At 41.2% G+C, this 13,531-nt stretch overlaps 1 protein-coding gene across 1 annotated transcript in view; it reads left to right on the top strand.

Moving 5' to 3' along the window:
- The first annotated feature begins 1,398 nt into the window (after positions 1-1,398).
- Positions 1,399-13,531, top strand: part of LOC127788637 (LIMR family protein At5g01460) — a 30,260-nt gene continuing 18,127 nt past the window's right edge. The window contains exons 1-2 of the mRNA XM_052317155.1: positions 1,399-1,898; positions 1,976-2,061. Coding sequence (XP_052173115.1) covers positions 1,549-1,898; positions 1,976-2,061 — 436 coding nt within the window. The 5' untranslated portion in view covers positions 1,399-1,548. The remainder of the gene's footprint in view (positions 1,899-1,975; positions 2,062-13,531) is intronic.

Genomic DNA, 13,531 nt, shown 5'->3' with positions numbered 1-13,531 from the left:
TGATGTCCTCTTCACTTGGTAGGGGTCTCTCTTCTAGCAGATGGCAAGCCCTACGGGGTGAAAGAATTTCTGGTGGTCTTTAGATGGCCTGCGCCTGAGCATGGGCGAAGACCCTGATAGCATCAGCAAGCTGCATAATTGTATTCTCCAACGCCTCCTAGCGTTACTGCCAAGCCTAGATCGTCTCTATTTCGGCGGTCGGAGTAACGGGTGGAACAGGAGCCCGTGGTGGCATGCCAATGGTAACTCTAACTGGCGGTGGAATAGGGGCACCCAGTGCAGAAAACAACAGGTCCTCTGACCAATGGAACATTCAACGGTTGATCGCAGTGATTTTCTGACAAATCGGCTATTGCGTCCGAGCTTTGTGCGTTCCTTCCTTTTGCCATGGCTAGCGATTAGAGCGGGCCCTTCCTTTAGCGCCAAAATATCGATGTTCAAAATCAACCGACCGTGATTCGTAAGTTTGCAATGAGAAAAATAAGTCAAAATATAAGGAGGAAGGACTAAGTAGAAACAAAGACAAGGGAATTTTACATGGTTCGGCCAGAACGATGCTTACTCCATGACTCTCCTTTGGGAATTCTAACAGAGTAACAGTATGTAATTAATCTTGTTCCCCTCATTTACAATGGTGTTTCAACCTCTATTTATAGTGATGGTTGTTTACAATTGCATAAAATACAAAAGTGTAGAGATGATATCATGGAGTAGAATATGTCTTTATCATCTCCATAAAATTGAGAGTGGGGTTCCGTATTACCAGGGATCTGGTTTGCATCAGATAAAGTAGGTGAGTCCCTATCTCTAGTTATTCGGTACCAATGTTGTTGTGCGAACTAAATAATTTGACCGTGAGCTGATTAGTTAGGCTAGCAAGCTAGAAGTGTTATGAGTAACTCGTTGGGTATATCGCTAAGAGCTCGATGGAAGCCTTGTTGGAGCTTACTTAGGAGCTCGTATGGTTTCGCGATCTGTGCTCGGATTTTAGGAATGTATGAACTTGTCCTGACGAGCTCAACTGGATCTGCTGGGCTTTAGGTGATTGGGCCGGCCCACTGAATCTAGCTCAATCTATCAGAAGGATTGTGAAAAATACCCATAACAAAACTTTTACGAGGGAAGATGCAGTCAGTTGCACGAGAAGGATAAAAATGAATTTTTATTTTAAGTTATTTTAATCATATTAAATTTTATTACAAATTGACTGTAAAGGACAAAACATGAGTTGCACATAGAATTTTCCAAACTAATGTCGCGCTGTCTCTTGACTGGCTGGTCCTAATCCTACACTCTCGCAGCGTCCCGGACCACCGAAGTCCCACCTTTAACCTCCAGTCCATCTTCTCCATTTTGCCACTCAGCTCATCCTTAATCGTTTTCGTCGAGGGTAAAACCGTCTTTCAGTCTCCCGCTAATCCCCTCCGCTTTTCCAAAGTCGCCAGATCTCAGAAAGCTACTTCTGCTTCCAATTCAACTTCTTCTTCCATTTCAAACCGATTTCTTCTTCGGCTGATTCTTCAGATTGCGAGCTCCTCCTCCCTCGCAATGGGAGATTTCAACCTCGCGCTGGTGATCGTGGCCATAGTGGTGTGCGTGTTGGTGTTCCTCTTCAATGTGTACCTGCTCGTGAACTTCCAGCACCCCGACGACGCGAACCAGGCCTACTTCCCCAAATTCGTGGTGGTTTTGGGCCTCTCTGTCGCCGCAATCTCCATTCTCATGCTCCCTGCCGATGTCGCCAACCGCCAGGCCTGTCGGCACGCGATTTACAACGGCGCCTGTAACCTCACCTTGCCGATGAGGGAGCTTTGGCTCGCTATCTACATTCTCGACGCCGTCCTCGTCTTCTTCGTCATTCCCTTCGCCATGTTCTACTACGAAGGCGACCAGGACAAGTAGTTCCTTTTCTTAGGGTTTTTCACCGTCATAACTCTGGAAGTTTCTCATGTTTTTATGTGTTTGTGTGATACAGAACTGTTGGTAAACGGATTAAAAGCGCGCTGATGTGGGTTGTGACTACGGCTATCGTTTGCGCTCTGGTGCTTGGAATCTTATACGGTTAGTCTTCTTGTTGAGTTCTACGGGCATATCTTTTGTTTTTCGTTGGGTGGTTCGTTTTTGTTGTGGAACCTAATCATGGTGTGCGGCAGTTCGAAGTTGAAGTAATCTTCTCAGAATTTCAACTAAAAGAAGTGAAAAACACCATGCATGTGAATTTAAAGGAGAATGATGGGCAGAATATACAGTGAGATGATTTTTAAAATATACAACTCCAAATGCTTTGGCGCTGATATTATATACGTCCTCGTCCTTCACAAATTCCATTTTACGTCCAGCAGAACTTACTAAATGCTGTTATCCTGAACAAGCACAACAAAATCAATAAGTAAAGATGATAATGACCTCGTAAACTATATAATAGGAAGATCAATATTTTTCTCAAAGTTAGTTAGATTTAGAAAATATGGGCCTGTGGCTTACCTATATTGATCATAGAACAGAAATGATCAAGAGAGAGGACAACATATAACAAAACAAAGATAACAAAGTAGAGAGGCTTAAGAGTTTTTTTCTGGTCAAATGGTGTTGGTGTGAGAGATATCTTTACCTTTTGAAAGTCCTTGGTTTGGGAGAAAATTACTAGCATGAGGACTTACATTAAGTCAATGGTTCATAAAAATCGGCCCTTTTAGTTAAGAATTAATCATAATTAAGGAATTTATATCAGGTAATTTTGTATGCAGAATTGAGACAGCTTCTCTTTTGGGGGGAATGCAAACTGGTGTCACACTTTTAGATTAGTGAAAAGTGGGGGTGCTTGGAATATCCCGAACCATGGAATTGATGCGTCATGGATCAGTTTGGTAGCTAGATGCAACAGCTTTGTGTGATCATTGATCAGCAATGTCTTGGTCACAAACTCACAAGTGCTATGTGTCAGATCCACAAGGATTTGATAATGCTTGAGAATTGATCTCTCCCGGTTGGTAGAGATCTCAGTGAGAACGAGAAGAATCTTGTGAAGTAGGGGGAAAGAGAATTAGAGAAATAGAGAGAGATAGAGAAGGATAGAAGAATTGAGAAGGGAATTGAGAGGGAATCAAGATTTCATTCAAATTCTACATGATTCCAATGGTAGGGTCAGCCACAATTTATAGCCTTCCCTCACATGCTACATCTCCTGCCAAAATAATCACCTAAATATCACACGCCATTACTGCCCATATACAATGGTTTATAGTGCCTATTACCACTAAATTCTATTTATTACAGTATGCTGCCCCCCCCAGGTACATGACACTATGGTTTGTTTTTAATTTATGATAAGAGATGCATGTCATTGGCGATGACAGTATCAATATTGCAATCTGTTATGATTTGTTATCAGTATTCCAATCTATCATAAAGTGTAATTTTGTTTTTTGTATCCTTTATTTTCAACCTTTAGGACCAAAAAATGGTACTCTAATAGATAAGAGTTATGCACCATTTTTGCATGCTTTAAACTCATCTGCACTTAATCCTTCTTTTGTTACATTCCTAAGGGCAGAATAGTAATTATAGCTATAGTATATAAGCTGATTATACCTAGTTGGTTAGAGCCTTGCTGTACCGGGTGTACATTCCCAGTTAGTTATGGTAGCTGGTAGCTATATATGTGGCCACAGCTGGGAATGATGACTCACGATTGAATATACAAAATCAGATTCCTCTCGCTCTCTCCTTTTTTTTTTTTTCTCTCTTTCTCTTCCAAACATTCTTCCTATCTTCCCAGAATTCTTCAATTTCCGAAAGAATCCCCCTTGTCAGCTATCGGAGCTGACATCTCTTTACTTGATAATTCCACTACCACCTAACCTTAATCCCACTAGGTGTGGTCAGCAATATACTTCTAGCTCACCAATCAATTTTTTACTCTATATAAGAAAAAAATTAAGTGTCAAGAAAATCATGAAAAATGGCTATCAATCTTATTTCACCTGAAGGGTTAGATAAAAATATATACAAGGACTTCCTACCAAATTAGGAAGTTTCTAAGAAACATAAATAAAAATAGAAATATGAAAGTTTCCAAATCTGATTAGGAAACTTAGGATACAACAAATATACAACAATCTATCTTCTAGAAAATACATCTTTGGTTTAGGAAACCAATATCAATCACCATCAATCAATTACTGTCAATCACACACTGTTAATCAAACCCAATCACTGCTGGTCCAATCTTGTCCGAGAATAAGGACAAGATTGGTGTTAGGACCCTAAGGGTATTATTGAAATTTCTGTGATAAAAATAGCCACATGGCCACTTTCATGTAAGTAGTTAGAGAGGAGCCTCGGTTATGATCACATGCCGTGGGAAGAGCCTATATAAGGCCTTGTATTGGAGGATGGGAGTTATCTGTTTTAAATGATATTCTCTTTCCCTCTAAATTCAATTCTTCTCTTCTCTTTTTTCCTTCCAAACTCTCTCTCTCGTCTTCTTAAATCACGGAAACTTCAAGTCTCTCCTCGGAGACTTGACAATTGGTATCAGAGCCAATCATCCTTGGCTGTGATTCCGAGCGCAATAGGTAGTTCAATTGGAAGGATCGAGGTGAAATGATCGGTAACAGAGATGGCCGAAGGAACTAGATTGAAACAACTGGAGAATCGTCTGGAAGCAATGGAGTTCGGTATGACTCAAACTTAGGAAACAATAGTGTAGAGTAGGGAAGAGACTAGGGCAATTCGCGATGAAGTAAGGGAGGAGATGACTTCTTCCTGAGAAGGTGTTTAGAGAGAATTGGCGAGGCAAAGGGAGTTGTTAGATCAGTTCAGACAACAGATAGGCAATGTGGTTAGCATGCTATCTGCACTCCCTCAATTCTGGTTGCCACCAGAATTTCCTCCCAGACCAGTTCCGGAAGCTAGCATGGTGGGAGTGGGAATTCTTCGTCGACTTCAAGGAGTCACAGAAAGGGGGAATTCATCATATGATGACTCTACAGAATTGGTACGAGAATTCAATTCCCCTCGTGCTCACCAAGGCTCTATGCTGAGGTTAGAGATTCCACTCTTTGAAGGATCTAAGCCTAGGTGGTAGATCCGTAGGTATGAGAGGTTCTTTCAGTTCTATCAAATGGCTGAAAACTAGAGGATCAATTTGGCTATAGCCTATCTCAATGATACGACTGATGCTTGGTTTCAAGGGTGGTATAGATCAAGATGAATGGAAGCAAGATGGATCGATTTTGTCGAGGAATTGTGTATTTGCTTTGGGAAACAAAATATGGTAGATGTGATAGAGGAGTTTAATAAACTCAAGCAGGAAGGGTCGGTGGCCGAATATCAAGAGAAATTCGAGGAGTTAGGAGCTTTGATGTGGAATGCTCAACCAACTCTCACTGATCAGTACTTCGTATCCAGCTTCATTAGTGGCCTTAAGGATGAGTTGAGGTCCATGGTAAAAATGATAATGCCGACGATGGTTAGGCAAGCGGCAAGAAAAGGCCAAGTTGCAGGAGTTAACACTGGAGGCTATATTCAAAAAGAATAGGGTGGTTGTGAGACTATTGCCAATTAATAATTACCCTACAGGAGGGAGTAACGGACCGTTATTGTTGGGAGGGCCTTCTGGGGTCCTAAAGCTAGTTCTGTGCCTTCTCGTGCTACAACCATGGAACAGAGGAGACTCATGGGGTTGTGTTTTAGATGTGGTGAGAAGTATCATGTCGTGCACCAATGTAAGAGGCAGCTCCTTAACATGGAAGGGGAGGAGGAGCCTAATGCAAAAGATCTAGAAGATGAGGAGGAGGTGACTCAAGAGGCAATGGGACTAGTGCGGGAGGAAGAAACAGAGCAGGAAGGAGGAGAAATTTCCTTCCATGCTTTGAAAGGAGGGCCTACAGGTCAAATCATAAAGGTGCAAAGGTAGGTGGGACAAAAATGGTTAGTAGTATTGATCGACAATGGTAGCACTCATAGCTTCTTAAACGAAGCTACTGCCTTGGAGTTGAGGTGTAGATTAACAGCTACAACTCCTCTCTCAGTGATCGTGGCTAACAGAAGTAAGATGTATAGCTATAAATGGTGTGAAGGTTTCTGTTGAGAGATGCAAGGACACGCATTCCAAGCTGACTTGAGGGTGTTGGAATTAGGTGGTTATGACATAGTGTTGGGAGTGGATTGGATGAAGACTGTTAGTCTTCTCACCTTTGACTTCAACAAACTAGAAGTCACCATGGAAAGGGGAAATTCTAAGCTCATTTTGAAGGGTACCATGGAGTAAGGAGAATGCAAATGGATAAAGGGGGAGAAGCTACAGAGATGGATGAAGAGTAAGGGGGGGGGGGGGGTGCAGATAGCTCAATTGTACTCAATACACCCAATGGAAGAGCTTGAACTAGAGGGCAGGGATACAGGGATACATAAAATAATTGTCCATGGATGGGAAGCTAGGCACTACTCCAATCAACCACTCAGGTACCACTTCCGGATAGCTTAACTTTACTGTTAAAGGAATTTCAAGATCTTTTTGTTGAACCCCATACCCTGCCATCCCAAAGAATCTTTAGACCATTCGATATTCCTTAAACCCCACTTTGAACCAGTAAACCTGAGAGCCTATAGATATTCTCCCATACAAAAAGAGGAGATTGAAAAACAAGTAGCTAGCATGCTCTCCTCAACCATCATATGCCCTAGCCAAAGTCCCTTTGCATCCCCTGTATTGCTTGTGAAAAAGAATGATAGATCGTGGAGGTTTTGTGTTGACATCGTCAACTCAACTCCAAGACCATCAAAAACAAATTCCCTATACCCCTCATTGATGACCTTTTAGATGAGTTACACAAGGCCAAAATCTTTTCCAAATTGGACCTAAGATCCGGATATCATCAAATCCGGATGTCACCCCTTGATATACACAAAACAACCTTTCGCACTCATCAAGGACTATACGAATTTATGGTGATGCCTTTTGGTCTCACTAATGCCCCAACTACATTTCAAGCCTTGATGAACCAAGTATTTCAGCCTTACCTAAGGAAATTCATCCTAATTTTCTTTGATGATATCCTTGTATATAGCCAAGACCTTGACCAGCATTTAACCCACCTAAAAATGACATTTGAGATCCTGAATTCTAACAAATTGTATGTTAAGCTATCCAAGTGTACATTTGCTCAAGGAGAGGTGGAGTACTTAGGCCACATTATTTCAAGGGAAAGGGTGAGGACTGACCCTCAAAAGATTGCAGCTATGACCGAGTGGCCTAGACCCCAGACAGTAAGGGAGCTAAGGGGGTTCCTAGGTTTGATGGGATATTACATGAAGTTTGTGCAGAATTATGGGCTCATTAGCAAGCCCCTTATAGAACTCCTCAAGAAGGATTGTTTCTTGTAGAATCCCATGCAGTGGATGCCTTTTGACCCTCAAGAGAGCCATGACAGAGGCCCTGGTGCTAGTCCTACCAGATTTCTCTAAGAAGTTCATAATGGAGACATACACAAGTGACAAGGGGATAGGGGCTGTGTTAATGTAAGAGGGAAGAGCCCTAGCTTACATTAGTAAGGCAGTAGCTCCCAGGCATTTGGGTTTGAGTGTGTATGATAAGGAGTTACTGGCAGTATTGGTGGCTATTGAAAAATGGAGGCACTACTTGGAAGCCAACCCATTTATAATTAAAACCGACCATGAGAGTCTGCAATTTTTATCCTAGCAAAAATTACACACTTAGCTACAAAGGAAAGGGGTCTAAAAAATGATGGGGCTAGACTATTCCATCGAGTATCGAAAAGGAAAGGAAAATGTTGTGGTAGATGCTCTATCAAGGAAGGAAGTGGTTGGACAATGTCAAGCAATATCGGCAGTAATTCCAAAGTGGATGAAAGAAGTGGCTGGAAGCTACGATCAAACACCATGGATTAGAGACCTAATGGAAAGCCTGGCAGTGCAGCCATTAGAATCTTCAAGGTACACTTTTACTAATGGGCTATTGCGGTTCAAGGGAAGAGTGGTGGTGGGTGATGACGAGGCATTGAGAAGGAGGATACTAACAACCTTACATAAATCACCAATGGGAGGACATTCGGGCATCAGTGCAACCTACCACAAGGTGAGACGCTTATTCTTCTGGCTAGGACAAAAAAAAGAAGTACCGAATTTTGTCTTATCATGTTCAGTTTGTCAGAGGCGTAAACATCAGAATGTAGCCTACCTAGGTCTTCTACAACCCCTAGAAATTCTTGAGCAGGCATGGGAGGGAGTATCCATGGACTTTGTTGAAGGGTTACCAAGATTAGAATGAAGGAATGTGGTAATGGTAGTGGTGGATAGACTGACCAAGTTCGCACATTTCATCAATCTAACCCATCCCTTTAGTGCACAGGAGGTAGCAAGGGTGTTTATGGACTCGGTGGTGAAGATCCATGGTGTGCCAAAATCGATTGTTTCAGATAGGGACAAGATCTTTACGAGTACCTTCTAGCAGGAGCTGTTTAAGGGATTGGGAGTAGGATTACACATGTCTATCGCCTACCACCCACAAATAGATGGTCAAACCGAGAGAGTCAACCAATGTTTGGAGGGGTACTTGAGGTGCATGTGTCACACTAAACCTAAGAGCTAGCATAAATGGTTGTCTTTAGCCCAATGATGGTACAATTCAAGCTACCATAGTGCCATTAATAGGAGCCCTTTCGAAGCATTGTTTGGTTACAAGCCACCTCTAATTCCAGCCCTATCTAATGCAACAACAGCCATGGCAACGGTGGAACAATATCTCCAACAAAGGTAGGAAGTTCTGTGGATATTAAAAAAGGAGTAAAGTATAGCCCAAAATCAAATGAAACAGCACATGGATCAAAAAAGGAGTGATTGGTCCTTTCAGGTGAGGGATAGGGTCTTCCTAAGGTTGAAAAGGTTCTTGCAACAGCCTTTTACAACCATTCCCGCATCTAAACTAAGCCCCAAGTACTTTGGACCTTATGAGGTGGGGTCCAAGATTGGGAAGGTGGCCTACAAATTGAGATTACTGGAAGGAGTCCACGTGCACCCGATGTTCCACGTATCCCTCTTGAAAAGTATATTGGGCTCCAAGCTACTATCAGTTCAGACTTACCATAGATGAATGAAGAGGAAGGAGCAGTAGAACCCCAAGGTATTCTGGATAAAAGGGTATTATATTAGGGCTTAGTGCCCTTAACTCAGGTGCTGGTGAGATGGACATAGAAAGACCCAAATCACACGACATGGGAGTGCCTATCGGAGCTACTAGATCATTTCCTAAGAGTTACAGAGCTTCTTTAAATTATTGAGGACAATAATTGTTTCTAGGGGTGGGGAAATGTTAGGACCCCAAGGGTATTATTGAAATTTCTGTAATTAAAATAGCCACAGGGCCACTTGCATGTTAGTAGTTAGAGAGGAGCCTCACGGTTATGATCACATACTGTGGGAAGAGCCTATATAAGGCCTTGTATTGGAGGATGGGAGTTATCTGTTTTGAATGATATTCTCTTTCCCTCTAAATTCAATTTTTCTCTTTTTTCCCTCCAAACTCTCTCTCTCGTCTTCTTAAATCATGGAAACTGCAAGTCTCTCCTCAGAGACTTGACAATTGGCTGCTTCCTCGTTGACATTAAGTGCTAGAAGGGGTCAAAGCATGTACATGTTATACATATAAAAACCATAACTTTAGAAGCGCAAGGAGAAAAATTATCAAAATGTCACCCAAAAAGTAAGATAAAGGATCTAGTGTCCCTTGTGTACAAGTAAACATGTCTGCAAAGTCCAAAATATCATGGGAAGGATTTTCCCTTCTCCACGTAAACCAAGATAGATAAACAATAACCCTAGATGTTCATGCAATTGAAGTACTTCTTGGTTCTTCATATTTCCATTAAGATCCAATGCACCTGAAATAAGGTTAAGAATAAACACTTTATCTTTCTTGCAACTCCATGGTAACTAAGGAGCAAATAATTGACTTCAAAGTGTGTTTTCCTGTTGGACACAAATCATTTTTGTATCTTACAACCATGCAATGGAACATGGTCATATTAATTATTTTCATTCACTTCCATCTCATGAAACTTTTTCGTATGAAGATGGTGTAGGAACTTTATTTCATCATTCCTATGCTCAAGGGTTGTGTCAAGAAGTGCATCTGGTGTAAACTTTTGCCACTTTTTCTTTTACATGGATTTGATTTTCCAATGGGACTTTTAGAAGTCAATTGGCATTATGAATATCATACCACCGAACTAAGCTTAGTTAGGATAAGGTGCAGTTGATGATGATGATAGACTGCATATCACGAGAACTTATACTGTGTCCTAACCATACTAAATAAACTCAACTACCTTCCTTAGAAGGGTACCTCAGAATAGCTTGTTAAAGGCCTAGTAGCACCAATTGAAATTGCTTGTGAATGCCTTTATGTAGTTCCTATGCCATGAAAGCCACTCCAAAATACCTAGGCTTGTCTCATGATTCCAAGACTATCTTCAGCAAATGCATACTCCATTTATTTCAAAGCACATCTTCTTTTTCATGATCATTCATTTGTCTCTGAAGTTGATATCTCAGACCACATTTTCTTTAACACATCTGTGTTAATTAGCCATTGAAGTACCTTTATATGCCAAGTATCACATATAATTATGGTGGGAAAACTCTTACCGGGTATTTTCATGCTTTTGTTGTGGTGAACTTGCATGATCTACCAGACAGTATTACCATTGCCTTTGCCTTCCCTTGATTATGAACCTTGGTTCTTAATTTATGATTAAGATTGTAATCATTCAAAACTGTAGAAGAAATCAATCTAATTCTTCATATTTAGAGAAACTAATACAAGGGCTTTCTTATAGACACACTCTTGGACCCTAAAGACTCTTACTTCAATACTACTCCCTAATATCTCTCCTAATTTGTAGGAAGAGTTCAGATTACAAAATAAAATAAAATAGAAAATAAGAAATTAAAAACTGATAATACATATAGATAAATACTAAGAGAAGATAGAGATAAAAGTCTTCTTTTGATAGGACTTTCAGGAATCTGCTATCGCCAACACTCCCCCTCAAGTTGGGGAATGTATATCACTCATCCCTAGCTTGGATACTAGGTCTTCAAACTATGCGGTAGGCAATCGTTTTGTTAGAATATCAGTCACTTGACATCTTGATGGCACATATGAGATATTGAAGAGACCTGAATCAAGCTTTTCTTTGAGGAAATGACGATCAATCTCAATATGTTTTGTTCGATCATGTTGGACCGGATTATGAGCTATACTGATCGCTGACTGGTTATCACATAGCAACTCCATGGGTCTCTGTACTGGAATTTTTAGATCTTTTAGTACTATTTGCACCCATAGAAGTTCGCATACTTCTAGAGCCATAGCTCGAAACTCAGCCTCAGCACTTGATCTTGCTACAACTCCTTGTTTCTTGCTTCTCCAAGATACCAAATTACCCTCTAGGAACACACAATACTCAGTTATGGATCTCCTATCAACTAGAGACCCCCCATAGTCGACATCCACATATCCTTGAATCTTTAAAACATCCCCTGGGGTAAATAAGATTCCTTTACTTGGTATAGCTTTAAGATAATTCAAAACCCTCCTTATTGCTTGCATATGTTCTGAGGAGGGATTATGTATAAATTGACTTACAAGGCTCCCTGTAAATGCTATATCAGGTCTAGTATGTGAGAGATAAATCAGCCTACCCACCAAACCTTGAAACCTCCCTTTATCTATCACCTCATCTTTGGTATTTGCTTGCAACTTTAGGTTCGAATCCACTGGTATGCTAGTTCCTTTTCCTCCTAGAAGCCCTGTTTCTATAAGCAAGTCCATAATATACTTTCTTTGTGACAAGAATATGCCATTTTTTGAGCATGCAACCTCAATGCCCAAGAAATATTTCAGCACCCCAGGTTCTTTAATTTCAAATTCTTTAGCCAAGTTCTGCTTTAAGATTACCTGTTCAGCAGTATCATTGCCAATAACCACAATATTATCCACATATACAAATAAAGCTGTCATCAAATCACCATGATGCTTGATAAAGAGAGTATGATCCTCCCTGCTTTGATGATATCCCATAGATAGCATAACTTTAGAAAACCTGCCGAACCAAGCACGTGGAGATTGCTTTAGCCCATAGAGGGCATTTTTAAGTCTACATACTCTTCCTCCCCCTTCCTAGTGAAAATCAGGAGGTAGTTCCATATATATCTCCTCCTCTAAATCTCCATGCAAGAATGCATTTTTCACATCAAATTGCTGGAGTTGCCACCCATGTATTGCTACCAATGAAATAAGAACCCGAATAGAAGTCATCTTTGTGACTGGGGCAAAAGTTTCAAGGTAAACAATGCCATAGGATTGGGTGTAGCCCTTGTCAACCGACCTTGCCTTGTATCGGTCAAGAGTACCACCAGCTTTGAATTTCATATTAAATATCCACTGGTAGCCAACCAGCTTAACACCTTTGGGTTTGGCCACGAGATCCCAAGTATGATTTTTGTTAAGTGCCCACATCCCCTCTAGCATAGCTTCTTTCCACTTAGGGTTCTTTAGAGCTTCTTCTACTGATGTTGGGATAACAATAGCATCCAATGAAGAGAGAAATCCTCGGTGGCTAGATGATAGGCGATGATAGGATAAATAATTGGACATGGGATGTTGAGTACAAGATCTAATTCCCTTCTGGAGAGCAATAGGTAGATCAAGGTCAGGAGGTTCGGGGCATGGACTACACTCTGCTGGAGCATCATCTTCACTTGATGTAGGTTCCAAGGCTGGACAAGGGACCGATGATTGGATAGGCTACTGAGTAGAGATGTGTTGTCGTCTTTTGTAAACAAATGGAGAACCCTTGTACTGAATTGGAGATGGCTGGGAAATGACATGGGCTGGTTGATGGTCACTGCTAGACATTGGGAATAGAGGCTGGTTCATGATGGATGGGCAGTGAAGTTCCAAAGGGCTGGTTTCTACCAAGGGAACAGAAGTTTCAGAAGCTAGATTTTCATTGAAATTAGGCTCCCCCTGACTGCTGGTTTGAAGAGGGGCAAAGTATGACTCATTTTTATGAAATGTAACATCCTTAGACACACAGAACTTCCTTAGGGTAGGACAATAGCATTTGTAGCTCTTTTGAGTAGGAGAATATCCTAGGAAGACACACCCATGAGCCCTTGAGTCAAACTTGTCCCGGTGGTTTTTAAAAATGTGAACAAAACACACACACCCAAAGACTCTAAGTGGCAGTTGAGAATGCAAAGAAAAATCAGGATAGAAGGAGGCTAAGTTTTGGAGAGGACTTTGATGTTTTAGGACCCTAGATGGCACTCTATTTATCACATAAGTTGCTGTTAGCACAGCCTCCCCCCAAAACTGTTTTGGAACTTGATGATGGTGAAGAAGCGTGTGGGTGACATTGAGAAGGTGTCTCATCCTTCTCTCGGCCACTCCATTTTGTTGGGGGGTGTCCACACAAGATGATTCATGAATAATGCCTTATTT

This window comes from Diospyros lotus, chromosome 13 (genome assembly GCF_014633365.1).
Source record: "Diospyros lotus cultivar Yz01 chromosome 13, ASM1463336v1, whole genome shotgun sequence".
NCBI lineage: Eukaryota > Viridiplantae > Streptophyta > Magnoliopsida > Ericales > Ebenaceae > Diospyros > Diospyros lotus.
The sequence above is the reverse complement of the archived record's forward strand: the minus strand, read 5'-3'. Positions and strand labels throughout refer to the sequence as shown.